Genomic DNA, 24268 nt, shown 5'->3' on the forward strand with positions numbered 1-24268 from the left:
TGGCACTCGTGTGTTTTTGCTTCCAGACTTGTTTAATGCATGTTTTTACAAGGCCAATATTGTGCAATATCTGCTTTTATATTTAGCAGTATCACAGAAGCACTTCCACATATATTCCAGCCACTTAGTAAACACTATTTTAAAAGCTATTCAACAGTCAAATCAAGTAAAATGTCTCCACCTACAAATGTTAACAAGTTTTCTAAACTTCTTTTTGGGAAAAAAAAAACGTGGAAACCTTTTTTCAGTTAACATATATTGGCAATCATTTACTCAGCTGGTGCTCTGAAACCAACTGGGAAATACCAAAAAAGTTCCACTTCAGTAAAGTCAACCCATGAGAAAACCACTGGTGGAATTATTTGTGAAACAACAAAAGACACTATTTAAAATTAACACTTATCAATCATCATCAGAGAGTAATGTTAATTACACCAACCCCCAATGTGCAATTCAACAATCTTTGTGTGCTGAAAGAATGCTTTGTATCCAAAATGTCTACAGCCCAATTTAATCTTCTCCTGAAAGACTCTGGGGACACACTAAATTAAACAATGTCAACCAGGATTAGGTACATAATAAGTCTCTGAGGAAAAATGGCAAATGCCAGTCCCACTGTGAGAATTACCAATAATTAAAATCTTTCATCATGAGAGTATCATTGCACAATATTACATGCTGATGGAATTTGATTTTCAGAAAGCCTACATCTGCATAATCTCTAAACACTAAAAATTTCCTGAATTCAGTATACATTTTTCATTCCAGATTAGGACTAAATTTCCTTCTAGATTAGGACTCTGTTATCCCTTAATTTAGGAATATGTGATCATTAAACATTTAAGTTGAAGTCTACAGCAATTTTCATCAGTATCCAAATATATTCATTCACACCTCTTCACTGAGAAATGAAAGAAACTTGGGTTTAGAGTAACTTCTTAGATTTTTAAGCAATCAAGAATTATTTTTTAAGTGTACTGTACACAAATACACACTCCAGAAGAAATCTCTTTTGTGAACTGGCTGCAACTTTTCCTTCTTTTCTTACTCTCTTAAGTACTTAGTATAATTCTCCACACACTCTTCAATCGACCCAGTAAAATATCTCTAGGATGAGAAAAATATTAAATTGCTCAAATAGTCACTTATAATAACTCATGCAGAGACAATTCTCCTTCTTAAAGTATCAGATGGTAACAGTAACAGTACTGAAATTGGAGTCAGAAGACCCAGGCTAGAACATGCATTGACTATTGGTTACAAGAATAAAAATGAGACAATGGAGCCAGGAACAGTGTCTCCTAACTGTAATCTCAGCACTTTGGGAGGCTGAGGCAGGTGGATGACCTGAGGCCAGGATTTGGAGAGCAGCCTGGGCAACATGGCAAAACCCTGTCTCTACAAAAAAAATACAAACATTAGCTGGGCGTGGTGGCATGTGCCTGTAGTCTCCTCTACTCAGAAGGCTGAGGTGGGAGAACTGCTTGGGCCTGGAAAGTGGAGGCTACAGTAAGCTGTGATTGCACCACTGCACTACAGCCTGGGCATCAGAGCAAGACTCTATCTCCACCCACCCCCCCACCCAAAAAAAGAGACAATTGACATGAAAAATTGAACACAAACATTGAGAACCTACTTCTCATGTGCAGAATTTAGAACTTCCCATTATCATGGCTTGTCAGAGAAGTCTAACTGTACCCAGGTGAGAGAAAATATGAGGTTACCGATTGTTCAATCACATGCACAGATAACATGAGCTCCATCTACAGAAACTATATTACAACCAAGGCACTCAGTGACATCACCCCATACAACACACATCATTCTGCAGACACCTAAGGAATCAAAGGACAGCACACATTCAGTCGCAAGTGGGTTTAGTTTCCACTGCTGGGCACAAACTATGACCAGCTCCATCTTCAGAGCACACATAAGGAGCATACTATACCTCTCAAGCAATTCATGAGATCAGAAGACAGACCCCATCCTGAAGGACAAGCACAGGAGTAAAAATAAGGGCCCTGTGAGGAAAGCAGGCACAGATGGCTGCAGCGGGCAAAGGCACACGGATTCATGGCTGTATGAGAAAGAGAAGAAAGCCCTGGTGAGTGGCAAGCCTCCACATTAAAATCAAAACAGAGTACTGGGCGGTGGGGAGGGCTTAAATACGTTGTTACCGCTGCTGTTTTGTTTTCCCTAAACTACTTACGCTTTCAACTTCCCTAGCATTAGGCTTTCAACTTAGAATTCATAAGAGACACAAGAGAATGACTCAAGGTTACACATCGAGCCACTCTATAACTGGATTATCAACAAACCACCACTGAGTAATCTGGAACTCAGAATAGAAATACGATGCCAAATAATCTGTCTCCTTGTCTGACCTAAAAGAGATCTTTCTGCATTAAACAAAAGTTGTATGTTTGATGTGTGACCTTGAAGTTTACCTAGAGTCTTCCAGATTTTTGGTTAGATAATCTTTTATTTTTCTACTGATGATATCTCTGTGCATCTCTGCACCCTGAAAATTGGGATCCTGTGTGGCCCCCACACAGGATGTTCCCTAGATTCTGTATATTCCTATTACACATACCATGTTATTAATAGATTATTAGTCCATTCATTCACCAGAAAAATGGTAGGTATTCACTGTATATCAAACACCATTCTAAGCACTGGGGATGCTCTAAAAGTGGAGTGTATAGTCTACCAAAAAGAAACAGAACTAAACTCAGAGAGGGGGTGGGGGAGAGAGAAAGAGTGATATTTCAGAACATGAGGGTAAAGAGCAAATGAATTATGAGGGGGCGGCTATATTAGGTAGAGTGGTCAATGAGGGCCTCTGAAAAAGTGGCATTTAGGCAGAATCCTAAATGACATGAGGAGCAGCTCATGCAGAGATCTAGACGAGAGAAGTTCCAGGCAGAGGAAAGAGCTGGGGCAGAAGCTGAGAGGCGGGAAGTGTCCTGCTGTGCTTCTGGACCATAATGAAATCCAATGTAGCAACAGCGAGTGGGAGAAGAGAGCCGGGAAGTAGTGGCAGCCACACTCTGAAGTGTGTGAGAAACAGCTGGAGAGTTTTGAGGAGAGACGATTACATGACAATTACGTGACTTATCTCCCCCTCCCACCAGGAAGAACAGTGCAGAAGCCGAATCTTTCAATCACCTGGCCACCCATACCACGCACTTTAGGACGACTCGTGCTGGCTACAGCAGAGCACCTATAAGGCAGTGGTGCCATAATAAACTAGTCCTAAAAGAAAGCTGCTTTCAATCACAGAGCGGTGGCGGTAAGAGGATCGAAGGTGATATCTTGTCTGTACTCTATTTGTAAGCTGAGGAAACGGAGACTCACATGAGGGTCACAGAGGTAGCAGCCAATTGCTGAAATGATACAATTCAGATGTGCTGTTGTTATATCCATGGTTTGAATTTTCCATGGTAAATAAAAGTAACGGCAACGTCAGAACTGGGGAAAGCCTAGAGTGGGGTGGTTTGTAAAGAGAAAAGGAAAATGTATTGCCCAAAGAAATGTGTCTGTAACAGTGTGCATTTAGCATTCCCAGGGGCAGTCTTTTCCAAGCTACTTCCAGGTAGGATGTTTCTCTGTACCACTCACAGTTTGGTTGTTTCAAAGGATGAACCGCAGCAATCCCAAGGGGCCATTGAATATTGTACATTACAACTGACTGGTTCCCCCCATGCCACTTGTTGGCTTGCATAACCCGACGAGTAGCCCGGTCAGTCCAGTACACGGAGTCTTCAAAGAGAGTCAGGGCATAGGGATGCCGTATGACCTGTGAGGCAGAAGAGAAGAGAGAGACCTCACCCAAAAGTCACAGCCAAGGTGCACTGCATCAGAGGATATCTGCTCAAGACGACGGTTTCCTTTAGCATGTCATTATTTACTAAAAACAGAAGGAAGTCATTGTGCCAAAGAATGGCAAAAAATACACAACTCCTCCTATACCCCACTAAACTATTCAAGATCCTTTCACATTCACATGTCGTTTACTCTTTATGTTTGTCTTGATAATTACACTGGGCATCTATTTTACAAATGAAGACAAAACTGAAGCACAGAAAGCAAAGGTGGTATATCAGGATCACCTACTAGTTAGAAGTTAGATGGAACTAGAGAGCTTAGAGACTCACCCCCATTGCCACACCCCAGCCCCTACTCCATCATCAGCACCCTCGTCCCTGCTATTTCCACTGTCTCGTGCTGCCACTCACTGAATCACATCAATCTATTACAGGTGTATCTTTCCTTCAAGTCACAGCAACTACAAATAATGACATGTTTTTTTCTTTTCTTTTACTAAGTTCTTGGATACACGTGCAGAACGTGCAGGTTTGTTACATAGGTATACATGTGCCATGGTGGTTTGCTGCACCTATCAACCCATCATCTAGGTTTTAACCCCCACATGCATTAGGTATTTGTCCTAATACTCTCCCTCCCCTTGCCCCCAGCCCCCAACAGGCCCCAGTGTGTGATGTTCCCCTCCCTGTATCCATGTGTTCTCATTGTTCAAATCCCACTTATGAGTGAGAACATTTGGTGTTTGGTTTTCTGTTCCTGTGTTAGTTTGCTGAAAATGATGGTTTCCAGCTTCATCCATGTCCCTACAAAGGACATGAACTCATTCATTTTTATGACTGTATAGTATTCCACAGTGTATATGTTTATCATTAATGGGCATCTGGGTTGGTTCTAAGTCTTTGCTATTGTAAATAATGCTTCAATAAACACATGTGTGCATGTGTGTTTATAGCAGAATGATTTATAATCCTTTGGATATATGCCCAGTAATGGGATTTCTGAATCAAATGATATTTCTGGTTCTAGATCCTTGAGGAATTGCCACACTGTCTTCCACAATGGTTGAACTAATTTATACTCCCCCCAACAGTGTAAAAGCATTCCTATTTTTAATGGAGGTCAATAACAGCTCTTTGATAAAATATGTATTTTCTGTATTTTCCCATTTAACTTGTGAAAATAAATTCAACAGAATCTATTGAATAAAAAATATTACATAAGGAACAGGCTATAATTTGACCAAGAAATATAAATCTAGTTAATTATTTTTGAAGACAGGGTCTCTGTTAGCCAGGCTAGAGTGCAGTGGCACAATCATAGCTCACGGCAGCCTCGATCTCCCTGAGCTCAGGTGATCCTCCCACCTCAGCCTCCCAAGTATCTGGGACTACAGGCACACACCATGCCCAGCTAATTCTTGTATTTTTTTGTAGAAATGGGGTTTTGCCATGTTACTCAGGCTGGTCTTGAACTCCTGGGCTCAAGGGATCCACCAACCTCAGCCTCCCAAAGTGCTAGGATTACAAGTGTCAGACAATGTAACCAGCCAAGTTATTAATTTTTGCTTGACAATTTTTTGTGTTTTTTTGAGATGGAGTCTTGCTCTCTAGCCTAGGCTGGAGTGCACTGGCACAATCTCAGCTCACTGCAACTTCCGCCTTCTGGGTTCAAGTGATTCTCCCATCTCAGCCTCCCAAGTCGCTGGGACTCTAGGCAAGCACTACGATGCCCTGCAATTTTTGTATTTTTAGTAGAGACAGGGTTTCACCATGTTGGCCAGGCTGTTTCAAACTCCTGACCTCAGGTGATCCACTCGCCTTGGCCTCCCAAAGTGCTGGGATTACAGGCATGAGCTACTGCGCCCGGCCAGTTGACACAATTTTTAAAGGTATAGAAGCAACAGATTCACATCTACAGCTCAACTAAATCACACGAGTTATAAAAATCCTTCCTGGACATGGCACAATTTGATCATGAACTGGAATGAAAATATTCATTTTCCTGTTAGTCATATGGGATAGACTGCTTCTCACTATTGCTTGGATTTCCTGGATTGACCTGATAATGTCTATGACACGAAAATTAATTTCTTAGCTTTTTTGATACTTGTCTGATTTCTACCTATCCACAACTGTAGTTTTAATTTGGTTTTCCTCACCACCAACTTACCAAATCACTGGCTATCACCTGTCTTCGATGGTGTCCATTATAATCACAAAAGTCTATATAATCAAGATAGGAGTCCATGAAGTAGAGCAGTCTGTTAGGGTAGTCAATAGTTAAGCCACAGGGCCAGAAGATCTTGTCCTGGACGATGACACTGCGCATGCTGCCGTCCATGCTGGCTCGCTCAATGCGGGGGTGGTGGCCCCAGTCAGACCAGAACAGCAGATGCGCACTGTGAAAAGAAACGAATTACCAATTGGAGGGGACATATTTAAATATGATAAGTAACTGTCATTTTAAATAACACAATATCCTGTTTATGCCCTGCTTAAAATAAATCACCTCTGGTTAGAATAGATGCACAGAGTTTATTATTTCCTCTAAGTGTCACAAAGTAAAACTGTCATTATAACGCAATCCCAAGCCATCTGGGTATTTTTATAGTGTTCATACAACGTATAGTACATAATGTCACAATGTTGTACATTATGACATTGAAATGTCTCATTGCCAATTCATATTTGTATACAATCCACAAATAGTTGATCTAGAAAAATCCATCTGTCCTTGTTTGTCTACCCTGTCATGTTTTTAGATAAGGAAATGAATTTATTCTTCATCAGGGATTCATCGTAAATTTCACAGATGTGTAATACTTCACAATATCTAGGAAGTCAACATCACATTGAACATAACTTGCCTAATTTACCATCCTGCAGAAAAGAATCAAAGTTACAAAATCTAAGTAAATTCAGGGGAAGAAGAACTCAAAAATTTCCAAACACGGAGAATTTCTCTTTCTTCCCTTTAGGACCAGCAAGCAAAAACTACCTCTCTTATATGACTTAAAAGGGAGTTCTAATAAATGACATAAAACTGAAGCAGAAAAATCTAGCTTTTTTGCTGTATAATCATGAGTTATCACAGTTATAGCAAACTGGCCCCTCTATGGACTATTACTGCATGCAGTCACCAGAAACTTAATTTTTAATATGACATTACAAAACTTGTATTGCCAAGCTAATAAATCAATGTGCTCTTAAAATAAAGTGAACAAACAATTGCTCTTATGTACTTTATGAAGAAGATAATTCAAATAAAGGAGAGATAGCAACACCCAGTTGGACACCTACCATGTCTAAACAAGGGATCATTTTAAATTTTGCCTATCAGCAACATCATGTTATTGTTTTTCCCTCATCATAACCATGTCAAGGCAACATAACTGAAAAAAAAAAAGTCTTACTTCATTCTGGGATCTAATGCTAGTCCTCTTGGATTTGTCAGGTTTTTACTAATCAGCACAGTCCTGTGACTCCCATCAATTTTAGAGACTTCAATTGTTTCCAGAGCATAGTCTGTCCAGTAAAGATTACGACCTACCCAATCTACTGCAATAGTTTCAGTCAAGACAATGCTACTGTCAAATACCTAAAGACAAAAGTGAGCAAAGAGTGAATTCTAGAGTAAATAAATGAATGCAAACATGGATATTATATAAAAATCTAGATTAAACCATCTAACTTGTCCTATGATTACTTGTGGAGATTAGAAAATTTTGTCTTCCCATGTAGCTAACCACCAAATCAACAGTAGGGTTTTCTGAGAAAAGTATACAAGATTTTGTCGCACTGAATATTCTAAGATAATTGCATTGTTGGGTTAGTGCATCATTTCATTTTGGTTTCAAAAGTTTCTGCAATTAATCAAAAGCTCTCTCCATTTGTTTAGTTGGCCACATTACAAAACTTCATAGTGCTTGCATGCAAAGAATAAGATCTCTATTAATTAAGCACCAACAATTACAAAATAAAGTTGTAAGAGGCAGAGGAAATGTAACTATCAGGAGCCGAGAAACTGAAATTCTGGGAGATGGATTGAGAAATATAACTAAATTAAAGCTCAGAAAAGCAACCTCTTAACTTTCCTCTGCTCTCATCCACTAGAAAAGACCACAAAAGGAACCTCAGAGATATTGTGAATTATCTGCATCACATGACCTGGAATTGCGAATCATATATCTGCCTTCAGAGCCCACCCTCCTATCTAAAACAGCCATAAATTTGTAGTTATGAACATGCAGGCATCTTGGGTGTGACGTGGCCCAGAAGGTACCATGAGAGCTACCCAGATGAGGTAGGGCCTTCTCTCACTGGTGAATAACAGCAAACACACCCAAGACAGGGGAACTAGCCAGGACAAAGGTCAACAGAAATGTACTTACTACTCTTCTGTCCGTTCCATTTTGAAACGCACTCCAGGTTTTACCCTGAGTTGCATCAGACCACAAGATACGACCACTAATTGAATCAAAATCAATAGCTACAATGTAAGAACCATTCTCGACCAATGAATACATATTGTGGACCTGGGAGGTGATACTGTCAGCAATAATTTTGTTCTGACTTGCTACAAGTAACAGCAGACTTTCAGATGCTGTACGAGGAAAAAAAATGCAAAAATGTCAGTGATACTGGGAGAAAACATAAAACAACTCTTTAAAATATTTGATTCAACACTTTTGATAACAGAAAGAAGGTGTAATTCCAAACTATAGTAAGTCGGGGGAATGCTTTTAATCACTTCATTCTTAACCTTAATAGTTAGCTGATTTTCATGAGTACTTATAATAGACTCTTTCTTGGATTATATTTAAATGTGCTTCTAAATATTTGTCTAAAGTAAACTATGCTTACATTCTTCCTTTTACCATATTTATTTTTGTACTTTGTTTATCTTCCTTACTATTTAATAGATTGTAGGCTTCTGGACAGCAGGAATCATGTCTTAAATATTTATGTTTTCTGAGGCCCTAAGCTACGGCAGAGAGTTCTATTTCTCCCAACACCCTCTCTTCTCTTTTTCTTTTTAGTAATAAAGTATGCCAAGTTTTAGCTTGGCACATACTGACCGGAGAGGTCTCTCTCTCCACTCAAGTTTGGAGTGACCACACGACTAAGTTCTGACCAATAGGATGTGAGTAGAAACTATGAACCAAATTTCATATTCTAAAAAGGAAGCTGCTTGCCTTCCACTTTCTCTTTCCCTTTCCTACTTTCTAAGAGAAAGTAAAGCCTGAAGAATTGGAACCTTTGATGTAAGTTACATGATGAGGAAAACAGAGCAGCCCCACGCCCTGGACTGTCCGACATCCAGACTTTTAATTATCAAAGAAAGAAACTTTCTATTTTTCTTTTAGCTTCCTTTATTTGATCACTTTGAAAGCGATCAAATCAATATCCTAATACATAGTAAAAAATCACTTTCTTATAGCAGAAATTGAATTAATATTGGTTGAATTCAATTAATTAAGCACTATATAAAGATGCTTAAATATAATATAGAAGTCATTTTAAGTAATATAAAAACCATTTGGTATTATCTTAAATACTTTAAAAAGTCTACTTGTATATTTTTAACCTCTATTTTCCAAAATACACCAAGAATTTAATGTATGTTACCTCATTTAATCCTCTCAAAAAATAGAGGTTTAAAGAGATTGCATAATCTTTCCAGGATTCAAGTTGATCTAACTCCTAATCAACATTGTCAAATGCCTACATGTGCCATTTGATTTTAAGCTCTAGGACATGCTGATAAACTGGCTAGGGTTAGTTCAGCAATTACCTGTGGCTTTGCAAGTCCTCCCATCACTTTCTAACTGGTAGCCTGTATCACATGAGCACCGGAAGGAACCTCTCATATTGTAACAGTGCTGGCTACAAGAGCCTGGAATATCACATTCATCTACATCTTCACAGGTCTTAGAATCATTGGCAAGTACAAATCCCGACGGACATAGGCATTTAGCCCCAAAGGGCTCTTGAACACACTCATGAGTACAACCACCATTGAAATCTGAGCAGCTGTTCTGGTCTAGAAAAAAGAAAGAAAATAATGAAAAAAGAAATTCAAGAATCTATGCTTCTTTGATTCATTCTTATACAATAGTTATCATGCAGTATCATGCCACCTTCAAGATGACGCTCAGACAAGAACTAAGTTCAGCATTCACTTGGATGTGCTCCACAGGCTGTTCAGGGTTTGCTCTGATTTGCCTGAGGATTTACCATCCTTCCTATCCATTGGAATACAATTGCCTTCTTCACTACAGCCTGATAGTATAACTCCATTTAATACAATGAGAGTCCTTGAGAAAATATTGTTGACATCAAGGAAGAAGTGTCATTGATAGAGCATGCAAAGGACCTAAAATTGTTTCTCATTTTCTTCCTCTGAATTCTTCTATCCATACAGAAATTTAAGAGAAAAGACTAGAAAATCTATGAAGTGAACAAAGGGGAAGGCCATTGAAACATTAGAGTACACAGATCCACTAACACATCATCATGCCTTACTTTCAGAGCCAAAATGAAAATGCCTAAAGCCATCCTAAGACAGTTCACATGTGTACTCTAACATATTTGCAAGAGTCATAACACAGAACATGCATTAGAAAGGGAAGTAAGTTAATACAATCAGGACATTTTCAGAACAAATGCAACACATACGATAAGAATCTGAAATACTTCACAGTCATACCTGGCTGGGGTTCATCTGAGAGTGAGCATTGATTAAAGAGGAAAGAAAGAAATGACAGTAATTAGGATCACATGCCAATCACAGCATTTTAATCACAGCAACACAAATCCCTGGACTTCATTTTTTTTGTGACAAGTTCTGATTGAAATTAGAAAATATTAAAGTTAGAAAAATTAATGAGCACATTACCAACAGAATCAAATTTAATTTGACAATCTAATGTCCTCAATTAGTCTTATTTTTTGAAACAAAGACATAAAAAGAAGTAAAAACACATAACCAAGTGCAAATAATTTAATCAGAAAATTATCCAATGGTGATGTATTTTAATTCAATTATGGTTACCCCCTACGCCAATGTGAACTCATAGAGAAACTGAAATCCCTTCCTAAAAATCTACACAGTGACTGTGACAATGGTGATACACACCAGGCTACTGTTCAGAATGAGTTTATGGTCAGTAAACTGTGGTCAGGAAACTTACTGCAAAGTGGGGACTCATCTGTCCCATTGGGGCAGTCAAAGGTGCCATCACACACTACACTCAGATTCACACAGATGTTATGGCCAAGACACTGCCATTGCCAACTAGGACAGCGAAAGGGCTGTGTAGGGCAGTCTTTCTCATCACTCATATCCCCGCAGTCATTGTCCCGATCACAGAGCCACGCCCTGTGGATGCAGTTTCCGTTATCACAGAGGAAATATGACGAAGGGCAAGTCTTGGGGACACAGGCATTGTGCTCATCAGATCCATAGAGGCAGTCCGGATGCCCATCACACTCCCAGAACTTCGGGATGCAGTCACCATCTTCTTGACACTGAAATTCATCTGAGTGGCACATACCAGGAGGCCTGGTGGCTAGAAGGAAAACATGGGAGAAATGGGCTTGTGAATGTAATTCGTGATCCTTTTTAAAGCCTAAACTCAGAGGAAATGATTTTGGATCCAATAGTAGATTTATAGTAACGACTATGACAAAATTAATACTGAAAGCTAAATAATACAGAGTCTTCTTCCACATAGTTAGCACATAGAAATATTTCTGTGTGGCAACTAGTGGATTTGACAACAAACAAAGTACAGGATGCACCCTGCTGACTAGAAGATAAGTACCTGTGTCAAAAGAACATTCTGGGCCAGGTACAGTGGCTCACGCCTGTAATCCCAGCACTTTGGGAGGCCAAGGCAGGCAGATCACGAGGTCGGGAGATTGAGACCATCCTGGCCAACATGGTAAAACCCCATCTCTACTAAAAACACAAAAATTAGCTGGGCGTGGTGGTGCGTGCCTGTAGTCCCAGCTACTCAAGAGGCTGAGGCAGGACAATTGCCTGAACCCGGGAGGCGGAGGTTGCAGTGAGCCGAGATTGTGCCACTGCACTCCAGCCTGGCGACAGAGCGAGACTCCGTCAAAAAAAAAAAAAAGAGAGAACATTCTGTTTCTTATGTTTCTAATGTTCTTCCAATTGCAGATTCAATAATAAAATTTATCTTTCTATGAAAGAATCACCAGAACATTGTAATACAGCTTAAATAGCTATGGTTACTTTGAACTTTATGTGTTTAATATCATGTTTGGGTGTTACTATTTTCCCTCAAATGAACTACACCCAATGAAACCAGCACACACTAAGTAAACTAAAGGTGATGGTAAATACTTAATTCTTGGCAAACTTTCCACTATGCATTGAGCGGTCCTGGAGAGATAGGTAAGCACTGCTTCCCTTTTCACAGGGGTAAACCGAAACTCTCTCCCAGGGATCTCACAAGGCAACAGCAAGCCAGCAGCAATTGACAGTTTAACCTCAACTCATCACAGAATTTTATGTTTTCAATGTGAAACAGGAAAATTGGTGATTAGGAATTTCTACATGCTGTGAAAACTATAAAGTACATAAGCATTTTATTTAACTTTTCTTTTGAATCCATGGCTTTATACACTACCTTCTGACTTGGGAGGAAAATTCATGAAAACCTACTTTTCAAGGTCTGAAACACCATTGTTCAAACAAATGCTCAACTCACTGATGAGTTTTTGCAAGTCTAAAATCCATTTAACATAAAAAGTGAGCAAATAACAAATCATGTGAGTATAGGCCTCCAGTCTGTGAAGATTATAGATCCATCAGAATTATTTTGTATGAAGTCCTACTTGAATCCTCCAACTAGAAGAAATTTCTTTTCTATGAACCTCCATAGACTTTTATCTGCACCATTTCCAAGACCCTTACAACTGTCTATCTTGCTTAATTGTCTCTTGCCTTCTATAATCTCCCTTACCACAGTCTAAGGACAAAGGCCATAAATAACATCTTGGCAGATATTCAACACATAATAGCACAAAGAATAAATTTTATCAGAGTCAATACCAAATACGGTTCCATACCATTTCTACACCATGATTTGACCTCTCTACTGAAACTTAAAAGGAACCAGTAAAATATATTTATATGGAGTAAAGCCTCAAAAGTTTAAACCCACTAATGTGGGAAGTCCTGAGAAAAACTAAAAGTGAGAATGAAAATATCTAAGAAATATTTAGCCTATCAAAAGGACTATTTGAAGTGTCCATTTATACAACCACTTGATTCACTAATTAAACATTATTTGGAAATGTCTACTCAATTTTATTGTGTGTTCAACATTGCATTCCTTTGAGGATACTTTGTAATTCAGACTATCTTTCCCCCAGTTTGTCTGAGTTAGGGAAAATTTCTGGTAATATCAATACTGGTAAAAATGAAATGATCCCTTTGTCTGAAACATGCTAGGTATGTGTTACTTACGACAGCCTGCTTCATCCGAGTTGTCACTGCAGTCAAAAACACCATCACAATGTTTTGTGATGCTAATACATTTATCCCCACTGGCACACTTGAATTGAGAAGCAGTACAGTTTAATACTAAGAATGAAAGAGAAACGCATTAGAAATTAGCTCAGGGCTGAAATGACTAAACACTGAGATTTTTCTAAATAAACACTGTGAATAAAAACAAAAGCAATGCACTTACCACAACCAACCTCATCAGATCCATCAACGCAGTCTCTGTCCCCATCACAAACAAAGGATAGGTCGATACATCGATGGTTGGGGCAATTAAACTGACTAGGTTGGCATGTCTCTGTCGAATCTAATGTCATCCGAAACAAAACCAGTAAGTTTATTTCCTGTGCAACAGGTACCAGAGCCAAACTAAAAATGGCTAAGTAGCTACAGAAGTTATCTCAATTGTACGTGTGTTCAAAATTCTTTCCAATCAGCCACATTATCAAAGTCAGCTCAGCAAAAGAACTCAAAACTAGGATAGGTTTTAGAATTGAGAGTCAGAAACTGTGATCACACCTGGGAAAACAGACCACATTTAGAAAGTGAGCATCATGTGCTTGGATAGGGACTACATTTCATGAATACTATGAAGTCCATGACTCTAGACAAAAGCCAAGCAATGTTACCCAATTAGGCAAAACAACCAGCAAGACCCACATGCCTAGTAGCAGCGCGTAGACAGACCCCCAAAACTGGATTTAATCCAAAGCCTAAACAGAAAAATGCTAAAAACAGGGTCTTACCTTGCTGTTAAGACCATATCCTTGGAGTCAGATGCAGTGGCTGGTCCCACCCACAACATGAAGTTGTATTAAATACAGGCTCATATGAGTATGAAAGCTAGACAGGATCTTGAAGGGATCTTAAAGCTCATCTATTGCAAAAGGCAGTGACTTGCCCAGTCATGCAACCAGGACTAGAACTTAGCCCAGGGAACTTTGCTCCCCTTAAACTATTATTGAAGACATGAAATAAAACAAGCTAAAGGAAAGCAGAACTGGCAAGATGAAAAGCAGGTGGATAAGATTAATGGAAATTTTAATTTTCTCTGCCTCTTTATTTTGTTGCCTTTTTGCTTGTACCAAAGGCTACTTTGCAGTACTTTGCAGTAGCCAAAGGTCTGGATATGTTTATATGATTTTTAAAATTGTTTTAAATATATAAATAGATAGTTGAGAAATTTTCACTTTTTCAATTTCTATCTGAATTGAAGTGTTTGGCATCAGAGACAGTCCTTGCTTTGCTTCCATAGAACCCAATACTTGTAGGTGGACGCTAAGCATCCCATGTGCAGGCACATGCCTTTGTTCTTACAACCTATTGATACAGAGATTGACAAGTGGAATCGAAGAGGCAATGAAAATTGCAGGAGCCTTAGAGGAAAGAATGTAAGGCCATTTGGTTGTTCAAGTCTATTTTTGAGGCTGACCAACCAAGAGAAATTAGCTCAAAACTTACTGCAGTTCTTTTCATCTGATCCATCCCCACAATCATTGTCTGTGTCACAGACCCAGTTCTTTGAGATACATTGGTGATTATCACAGGTGTACTGGGTGTCAAGGCAGGAAGCAGGTGCTTGGGTGGGGCAGTTCTGCTCATCACTGCCATCCACACAGTCGTTGTGCTTGTCACAGTGCCAGTGTTCAGGAATGCACTCTCCATGGCCACAGGTGAATGCCGAAGGTGAACAGGTATTATCTACAACAGCAACAAACTAGTTATGAAGACATTTGTTGTTACAACCTTTTAAATGAGTTCTTGCCTTGTAAAGGCCCAGTTCTTCACCTTTTTCAGTGGAGGCATTGTACATAATAAGGAGAAACGTTCACCAAGTGATGCCACCATCATTAACATCATTACTGGTTGGCATTTATTTGGCATTTATCATAGTACATGCATTTTTCTAAGTCACGCACATACACACATTATATACCTTCACTTTAAATCCTCACAAGAATACTATGAAGTACCTATAATTATCTGCATTTTACAGATGAAGAAATTGAGGCTTTGAGAGATGTAGGAACCTGCCTATGATTCACGCTGTGGTTAGACTGACTCTAAAGCTCATCTTTAACTTTCAAGCTGTATTTCTTCCAACCACAATTTCAAATTCAGACTACAGAAAGCTTGAAAATGTGTCATATGAAAAGTGCAAATAGAGGCCGGGCGCGGTGGCTCACGTCTATAATCCCAGCACTTTGGGAGGCCGAGGCAGGTGGATCATGAGGTCAAGAGATCGAGACCATCCTGGTCAACATGGTGAAACCCCGTCTCTACTAAAAATACAAAAAACAAGCTGGACATGGTGGCGCGTGCCTGTAATCCCAGCTACTTAGGAGGCTGAGGCAGGAGAATTGCCTGAACCCAGGAGGTGGAGGTTGCGGTGAGCTGAGATCGCGCCATTGCACTCCAGCCTGGATAACAAGAGCGAAACTCCGTCTCAAAAAAAAAAAAAAAAAGAAAAGTGCAAATAGATAAAATATTAAGATAAAATGCTGTGCTCTTAGAAACAAGAAGATAATACACAAAAACATGGATATTTAAGAAATTTCAGAAAAATGTGCAAAGGAGCACTTGACTCTTTCAAATCTGTCACTCCTCTTTCTCTCCAAAAGAAAAGTTATTATTAGTATGAATTTCACCTTGATAGAGATTTCTGAGACTTCAACTGTTCTCTATCTTTTTAAAAAATTTTATTGTAATGCTTTTGCCCTCTGCAATAGTGTTTATTAGGCCTCAAACTATATAGACTAGATTACCATCAAAAGACAAAGTTAAGATTACCATTTCATTGTTAACTTGTTTTATTCGAACATGGGGGAAAAATATAACACATGAGATTTTTCAAAGGCTATGATTGCAAGTAGTTATTCTGTGATACTAGCCTCTCAGTTATGAAGGTGAGGTCTAGTTTATTTTCGGTTTTTGTTGTTGTTGTTTGTTGGTTTGTTTGAGGCAGGGCCTCACTCTGTTGCTCAGGCTGAAGTACAGTGGCATGGTTTTGGCTCACTGCAATCTCAACCTCCCCAGCTCAAGGAATCCTCCCACCTCAGCCTCCCAAGGACAAATTTTTGTATTTTACAAATTTTGTGAAAATACAAAATACAAATTAACTGGGTGTGGTGGCATGTGACTGTAGTCCCAGCTACTTGTAATTTTGTATTTTTTTGTAGAGACTGGGTTTCTCCATGTTGCCCAGGTTGGTCTCAAACTTTTGGACTCAAGCAATCCTCCTATCTCAGCCTCCCAAAGTGCTGGGATTACAGGCATGAGCCACCTTGCCTGGCCAGATCTAGTTTATTTCAATTTGAGTTTTTGAGGAATTTGCTAAGATGTAATGACTGCATTGGTCCAAACAGCCAATGTCAAAGAGAAAATTTGTTGAAGATAGTCTAAATCAAGCTTAGAAACCATCCATAACATTATGAATGAAATGTCTTGCTTAATTTCCTAAAAGCCTTGAAATTCTAAAAGATCTTTCTTCCTATATAAATAACTCAAGCTTTTGCTTATTTTCTTTAAAGCCCACCTCTACTCTATGCATCCCAGGAAATATCGCCAGTGCATAGCTACTTACTAAGTGTGCCACATAGTTGCTCGTCACTGTTATCGTGACAATCATCGACTCCATCACAGCGATAGTACTGGGGCACGCATCTGCCATTTTTACAGGGGAAGGAAAACAAGCCACACTGCTCCGTGGGTGGTTCATTGCTTGGATCCCCCTCGCACATCAAGTGATTGGAAGCCAGCCTCATTCCATAAGGGCACCCACATACTCGCTGGAAATTTGGCACCGGGAAGCAGAAGTGGCTGCAGTCACCATTAGGATGTGTGGGTTGACTACAGGCATTAGAACCTGCAAAAGCAAAGCCCTGAGGTAGTCAATCATGTACATTTCACTAGGTGGGTCACGGGTTTGATTTGTGAAGGAAAACAAATGGGACAAAACATTTTTCAGACCCAACACTAAAAAGTACCTTCCTCTTGGAAATCAACCTGCCAAATACAACACTCCATTTAAGTACAGAAAAGCCCCAAAATGTGTTTTTCCTGACAACACATTTAAGGCTATAGCAGTATTGGACAGAGATTTAAAGTCTTAACACTCTTAGATTATGTGAACGACGAGAATATAAAACTACCAGGAGCTAGATCTTTAAGTAATAAGTACTTAAAGAGAACAGGAGTCACGATAACAAATAAATAAACCCATACCAAAAAAAAAAAAAAAAAAAAGGGCAATCTCACTCACCAGTCTGGATGCTGATATCATACGATTTCAAATGCAGTATGTAAGCAATGCCACTTCGGATAACTGTCATTTCTCCACCGTCTGCTTTCCTGACTCGAATAATGGCACCCAGTCTCCAGTCGGTAAAAAATAAATGCTCTGAGAAGAAATATGGGTGATTAGTATTTTCAGTCACAGCTAACTTGAGAAAATGCAATAGGCTTGCAACACTTCTTGCAAATATGAACATCTTCCTCCATAAATATCTGTAGTATGTTTCCATAATCATTTTCCATGACTTGTTACTCTCTAGAAATGCTCTGTGGAAGCCTGTATGTAAATAATACCAGGGTTCAGGTTCAGGCAAGCACATATGGCTTTATGATGGCATTTAGTAGCAACTGAGTTTAGTTCTGCATAGGTAATAGTAAAAATAAGAATCAGAGAAATCTTCTCTGGAGCACTAAATGAGGACTCATGGGTCTGCGCTCTCATTCCTGCTGAGTGCTTTTAGTCAAATACTACACTGTGTGAAGGAGACAGTCTGAATCATTCCTGAGATCCTTCCCAGGTCAAACAGTTCATAGCCTATGTTTTAATGAGAACACTCGAATTGGGTTTTTGTTTTTGTTTTTTTTTTAACCCTTGACTTAAATAAGAAGTTGTTGAGAAGGAAAAGTACAAGTATAGCCCCAAAAGAAACTTTCAGCGTATGTTTGAGGATCAATAAAAATCTCAACACAAGCGTGCATACACCTCCAACCACACCACTAATGTTCCATGACACTCAGAATGGTAAGAGAAGTGATGTAAGCTTCTAAACAACAAAAAGTTAATCATGTTCACTTTACACTAACTACTGCAGCAGGAAAGTAAACGTATTTTTAAAAGAAAGAATTGCACCAATGTTGACTTTCTCTTTAATGATTGTTTAACTAACTAGAAAGCCCTAACGAATCAGAAAATGCTTAAGATGTCATAAATTGTATTTGACCAGTCTCCTTATCTGTGGTCTAATCAACGCCCAATCAGTCACTGGACTCCCTAAATCTTCTCTCTAGAGACTGGCAACCCCAGCCCCACTACTCACAAAGGTGTCTTAATATGCTTTAAAAAGTAAGGAGCTCGCTAAGTCTTTTAGTTCTCCATGATGCACAATCAAGATCTAGCCCTTTAGTAAAAGGGTACATAATTTCTATGGTGTTGCACAACAAAAGAACTTTCCAAAAGAAATTCACAATGAAAGGCAATGCTGAAAGAAACAAAGAATTATTTTATTTTGGGAATGTTGTGTTGCCCTCATGGGTATGCATTCACTTTTTTCATACTGATGAAACCAAAAGATACTAAAACTACATTTTCTAGAATCCCAAAACATTCCAGCCCAGAACAGGTAAAATTCAACATTTTTTTAATGTTTCTATGTGACAGCAAATAGCGTGTGTCTGACATCATTAGTGAAATGGGAGTAAATCCATGACGGGGGCAGGAAGGGAACAGGAGGAGTATTTATAATTAACTCATCAAAAATCTCATGAGCATTTTTTAAACACTACACACTCCTCCACAGATAGACAGACAGCAGGACAGGATATGCAATATACTTACTAACTATTCATTCCACACATACATTCTATACATGTCACACATACGTTCTATACATGTGAGAAAGTCTTTGATTTATAGTGAGTGTCTAGTTTTTTCAAGCACTATGTTAATTATTCAAAGTAGGAGGTTTCAGCCAGGGACACAACTAGCATATACAAAGGGCTTTTGGTAGACCTAAACAAAACAGGACCCCTTTAACTGGAGTCATCATGGTTTGTCAAACAGACTCAGGATAGATATTAGTCTCTCCCTACCCTTTTCGCCTGGCGTTTTTATGCAGTGCACAAGCTATACAACCATTCACAGAGCTCCTGTTTTCAAGACTAAGCAAACCACCTGTTTCTTGGGGCTACATTCTTACTCCTGGCAACTCAACTTACAACAGCATGCCTGCACTCAAAAGGGGAGCTGCGAAGGCAGGTGAGCATTGGCTGTGCTCATTGTGACTGTAGTCACTCAGAATTCATGCTTCCCAGCAATCTTCACTAGTAGCATGAAATTATTTGGAAAGGTTGATGAAAAAACAATTAGTATGTCTTGCTGTTCTTCATAAAGCATAACCTAACACTTCTATAAAACAAAGATGATGTCAGTTCCCCAACATTTTGAATAAAATGTTTCAAAGTCATTCAGTGAACATACAGTTGATGAATATGTGTCATGGTTTTTTGCACAGGGATGTCTAATGAGATTATTGTAAACACTGGAGAACAATGAAATGCTACAACAGTTACTATTAACAGCTCTTGCTGCTTTATTCTTGAAAATGAAGGCAATAATTTACTGTTTCCTCATGTGATACTTGTATAACTAAGTATTTGGGATGTTGAATTGTACAATACATGTAATCTGTACCCATATACATTGTCAACATTATACAAATATATGCCAAAAAAATCACAATCTAAAAGTGAAATACACCATCAACAAACCAAATGTTTTGTCTATATATAACAGCACTATTTTAAATTTTTTTCATTTTAAGGGGGCCAGTTTTCTGGGATGGTGAGAATGCCACGAGGATGAGATTACTGTTGTAACTTGCAACGTATAAAAACAATAAGCACTTTTATTTGCTTTAAAACATACCTCCAAACATGGTAAGTCCAAATGGGTGTGTCATCTGCTCTATATGGCCCAGTCTTCTTCTGTCTAAACCATCAAACGTGCTGTGCTCAATTTTATCAAAATAGGCATCTACCCAGTATAACCGTGAAGCACTAAAATAATAAAATATTTAGTTACCGCACTTTGGAAGGCCAAGGTGGGTGGATCACCTGAGGTCAGGAGTTCAAGACCAGCCTGGCCATCATGGTGAAACCCCATCTTTATAAAAAAAAAAAAAAATTTAGTTACCTCTTATCCAAAAACTATCAGAGTACCCTTACTGAGGTCATTCAAAAACAATAGGGTCAGTTGACACATTTATTAAACAAAGTTTTTTAAATTTAAATTACATTTATTAAAAATTTCATAGTTTTATGTCCTCCAGAAAGAGACAGCTACTTTCATGAAGTGGCTTTCAATTAATTAACTTAGAAAACTTACAATGTTGCTATCTTTGAGCCAGGAATTTTATTTTTCTTCTTGTGAAATCAACAAGTTAAGAAAAACATTGGTAGTAATCTACGTTTTAAAGGTTAAATACATTTCTTCCCTTTTTTTCTCCCATAAGTTATTTCAGCCTTTCATCTTTATAAGCTTATTTACTCTATTCCTTTTCCTATATTCCTAGATAGACAATTGATTTATTGAGAACCATATCTTATACTTTTAAAGTTCTCCCAACGTGTATGTAAGCAAATGTGCATTTGTTGATTGGCTCCAAAGATTTCCTAAACTCAAGATACTCCCTGTAAGAAATTACACACAGCCTGTAGTTCATCAAATCTGTACCCTACTTCCAATGGGGCTTGGGACCCACCTCCCCTATCCTGAGTTTCCACTAAATCTTGTCATTCAGCTTTCTCTAGTAATTTCCTCAGAATACTCATGAATTCATTAGTTTTCACCACAGCAGTAGCTGGCCAACTATGTTTATGTTCTTTGTATTCTCATTCAATATTCTTCTCCCATCGCCAATTAATTATTTAAAATTCTATGAGGGAAAGCAGTCCCAGTTTCCTTACTCCATCATACCACCCCAGACTGCCTCATTATGTGTTCTGCAGTAAAAAGGAACTAAGTAACGGGGATGATGATTCCTACTTACGCCCAATCGATGGCCAAGCCATTGGGCCATCCAAGAGTAGTGTTCACTATAGGCAAGAGGTGAGATCCGTCGCTCCATGCTCTCATAATTTTAGCAGGACGGAACCAATCAGTGAAGAATAGATACCTAGAAAAAGTAGTCATAAATCAAGGCTGTTAACACTGGGACAAATTACATGACTTCAAGAGATTTAGAACAAACAGATTCTCCAGATACTGCAACTGATTTTGCTTTCTGTATATGCAATTGAGCTTAATATATTTAGTGTATAAACATATTTAGTGTATAACTGACATAATTCTCAGTTAAAATTTTAGTTATCAACATGTAACCAAAGCCACAAATACAAATGGCATTAAAATGGGCATTGAGAGAAGAGAACCACTGTCTTAGACTTTAGAACCTAAAACTATTGTTTAACATATTCTCTAACAAGACACAATTCAGGTTACCTATTAAATATTCCATGCTGTTAAATAAAATAATAAACCACAAGCAGAGCAAGAGAACAGATTTCAATCTCTTTCTCTCTGGATTAAATATCCAGAATCCTCTAGTCATTCTTCCATAAGGAATTGATAAATTTCCAGGAAATTATTCATCTCGGATGAGGAGAGCATCCAAATCAATGCAATGCAAACAGTATCTTACCCAAGGCATTTTTTAATACTCTGAAGAGTAGAAAGAGATAAGTCTAGAGGCAAAAAAAAAAAAAAAAACCTTTTTCTCTTTCATGAGGTCCAGAAGAATCAAAATTAGTCTTTTCCAAAATGTAACTTTCTAAAATGTAACTACTTCATATCATTTTAAAAGAAAGAGTCATCAGGAAAGGAATCAACAGGTTTTCAAAACCAGAGGCCAAAGGTTTGGGTTAAGACAAATTCATTAGAAAAATAAACTGTTTAACTTGGTATAGGGCAACGAGATTTCTTATCCATAATAACATCAGTTTTAAAATGTGTTTCTTTTATTATCTTACAGAGAGAAAATTAAAGCAGACACTCTAGAGGCAGCAGACTTTCTTAGGCACACAGGCATTCCAGTCAGACAGGTCTGGAATTTGAATACTGACCCGTTGCCTAATAGCTGCGGGCCCTTTCACAAGTCACTTTATCTCACTGGGCCTTAGATTCATTCTCTCTAAAATGGGTGTTTACACATACCTCCTTCACCAACTAGCTTTGGGAGCCGGTAAGATTATACACCTAACGGAAGCACAGGGACAGATGTTCCCTGGGAAATCAGGCGTTAGTGAGTTACCAGCCGTCTTTTTTAATCATTCCACTCATATGCAACACATAGCTCAGATTTGTTCTAAATAAATACAGTAGCTGTTAAACATATTTAAATAAGAAAGGTAGGTAGGAACCAAAAAGGAATACTGTGAACTCTTCTGTCTTTCCTTGTCTGGCACCACCAATTACAGAACGGTGAAACATGAAACTTTGTGGTCTGAAAAACTTTTTATGCTGAAAACTGCTGAATGATTAAGCAAGTTTTGCTAAGCTTTATAACAATATATTAAAGCAGGGAAAGAATTTGAGTCTTTTCTGTTAATTCCGTTGCCTATTGACTCCTTCTCTACTGAATCTATATCACATTGTTTGGTCCTCTGCAACTGTGAAAAACACTACACTTCAATGAAGACAAGGAAAGCCAAAACTTAGAAGAAAGGTTTTGGGTTTAAAAACAATTTTTTTACTCCCCCAGAATAAAGTTTTTGAAGGAGAAAAATGAATAGTGAAGCTTATGCTAAGGAGATAAAATTTAAGGTGATTTCAATTAATACAGTTCAATTTTACATTTGCTGAACTTACCAAATCCCGAGGACATCACTTCTCAATGACTGTAAAAGACATACAGTTTCAAGCTCTTAGGAAAACATGAATACACTTACCCAGCAAGAGGATGAACTACCACTGATCGTGGGTTATTTAAATACTGAACTACTGTGCGTCTCATTTTATCAGCTAGTCCCATGACACTGATACTCTTGTAATGAGAGTCTGTCCAATAGAGATTCTTTGAAATCCAATCAAAAGCCAAACTTTCAACATTTTCCACCCTGTTAGCTGCGAGAATTTCTCTTCCTATAATTTAAAATATGGACATGTTTTAAGCTAAATATATTTTGTAAGACATCAACTTTCCTACTAATGCATATTGAAATTTTGTGTCAGAGTTAGAGCGTATTTCAGGAATACATGTGGAATTCTTTAAAAAAAAAAAAAAACTCTGTAAGCTGCTGAGCAATAACATGAGATAAACGTAGAATCTATCCATTCCTCAAACTTTGGATCTCAAAGAATAGATACGATACTGACAAACAGAACCAGGAATGGTATGGCCTGGATATACTCCCATGTTCAATCTTCCAGAAAAAATTTCTCACTGCAGAACATCTGAAGAAGAGATACCTGAGTTCACCTACTACCACCCGGAGACAGCTCTGATAAGCTGACACCACCAGGTACGACCTGAGGGTAACCCTGAGGTATCATCGCCCAGCCCTCTCATCAACAGTCTTCCACAGCCACAAAGTTGCCAAGTTTGGGAAAAGACCAGCAGAGATACCAGAAGGAAAATCAGAACTGAGTTTTTTTAAAAAAAAAAAAAAAAAAAACCACTTTCCTCTTTATGTAGTTGTTACACCTTCTTTTCTCCCTCTTTTTTCTTTTTTTCACTAAAGAAAATCTGAATCAGAATAAACAGCTGTACCTCTTTCTTTGCAGTAGGAAGAAAAAAATCCTAGTGCTTTTTCTATTCATTTATCCAGCGAATTGTGAAAAGAAAGTTCTCTGTGTGATAGACAATTGACTAGATATTTAGAAAACACAGTACTG

At 38.4% G+C, this 24268-nt stretch overlaps 1 protein-coding gene across 1 annotated transcript in view; it reads right to left on the reverse strand.

The window, feature by feature from the left end:
* The window catches only part of LRP2 (LDL receptor related protein 2), a 224482-nt gene that overhangs the window by 106460 nt on the left and 93754 nt on the right, over positions 1–24268 (reverse strand). Inside the window, exons 17-31 of the mRNA XM_064373346.1 lie at positions 23323–23515; positions 21426–21551; positions 20303–20433; positions 17627–17764; positions 16949–17230; positions 14827–15066; positions 13553–13672; positions 13327–13443; positions 11021–11398; positions 9622–9870; positions 8219–8430; positions 7241–7425; positions 5998–6226; positions 3622–3799; positions 1949–2077 (exon numbers count right to left, since the gene is read on the reverse strand). Of these exons, the coding sequence (XP_064229416.1) occupies positions 1949–2077; positions 3622–3799; positions 5998–6226; positions 7241–7425; positions 8219–8430; positions 9622–9870; positions 11021–11398; positions 13327–13443; positions 13553–13672; positions 14827–15066; positions 16949–17230; positions 17627–17764; positions 20303–20433; positions 21426–21551; positions 23323–23515 (2907 nt within the window). The remainder of the gene's footprint in view (positions 1–1948; positions 2078–3621; positions 3800–5997; positions 6227–7240; positions 7426–8218; positions 8431–9621; positions 9871–11020; positions 11399–13326; positions 13444–13552; positions 13673–14826; positions 15067–16948; positions 17231–17626; positions 17765–20302; positions 20434–21425; positions 21552–23322; positions 23516–24268) is intronic.

The sequence above is a fragment of the Aotus nancymaae genome, unplaced genomic scaffold (genome assembly GCF_030222135.1).
Source record: "Aotus nancymaae isolate 86718 unplaced genomic scaffold, 86718_ANA_hifiasm-v0.15.2.pri h1tg000008l, whole genome shotgun sequence".
In the NCBI taxonomy this organism is placed as follows: domain Eukaryota; kingdom Metazoa; phylum Chordata; class Mammalia; order Primates; family Aotidae; genus Aotus; species Aotus nancymaae.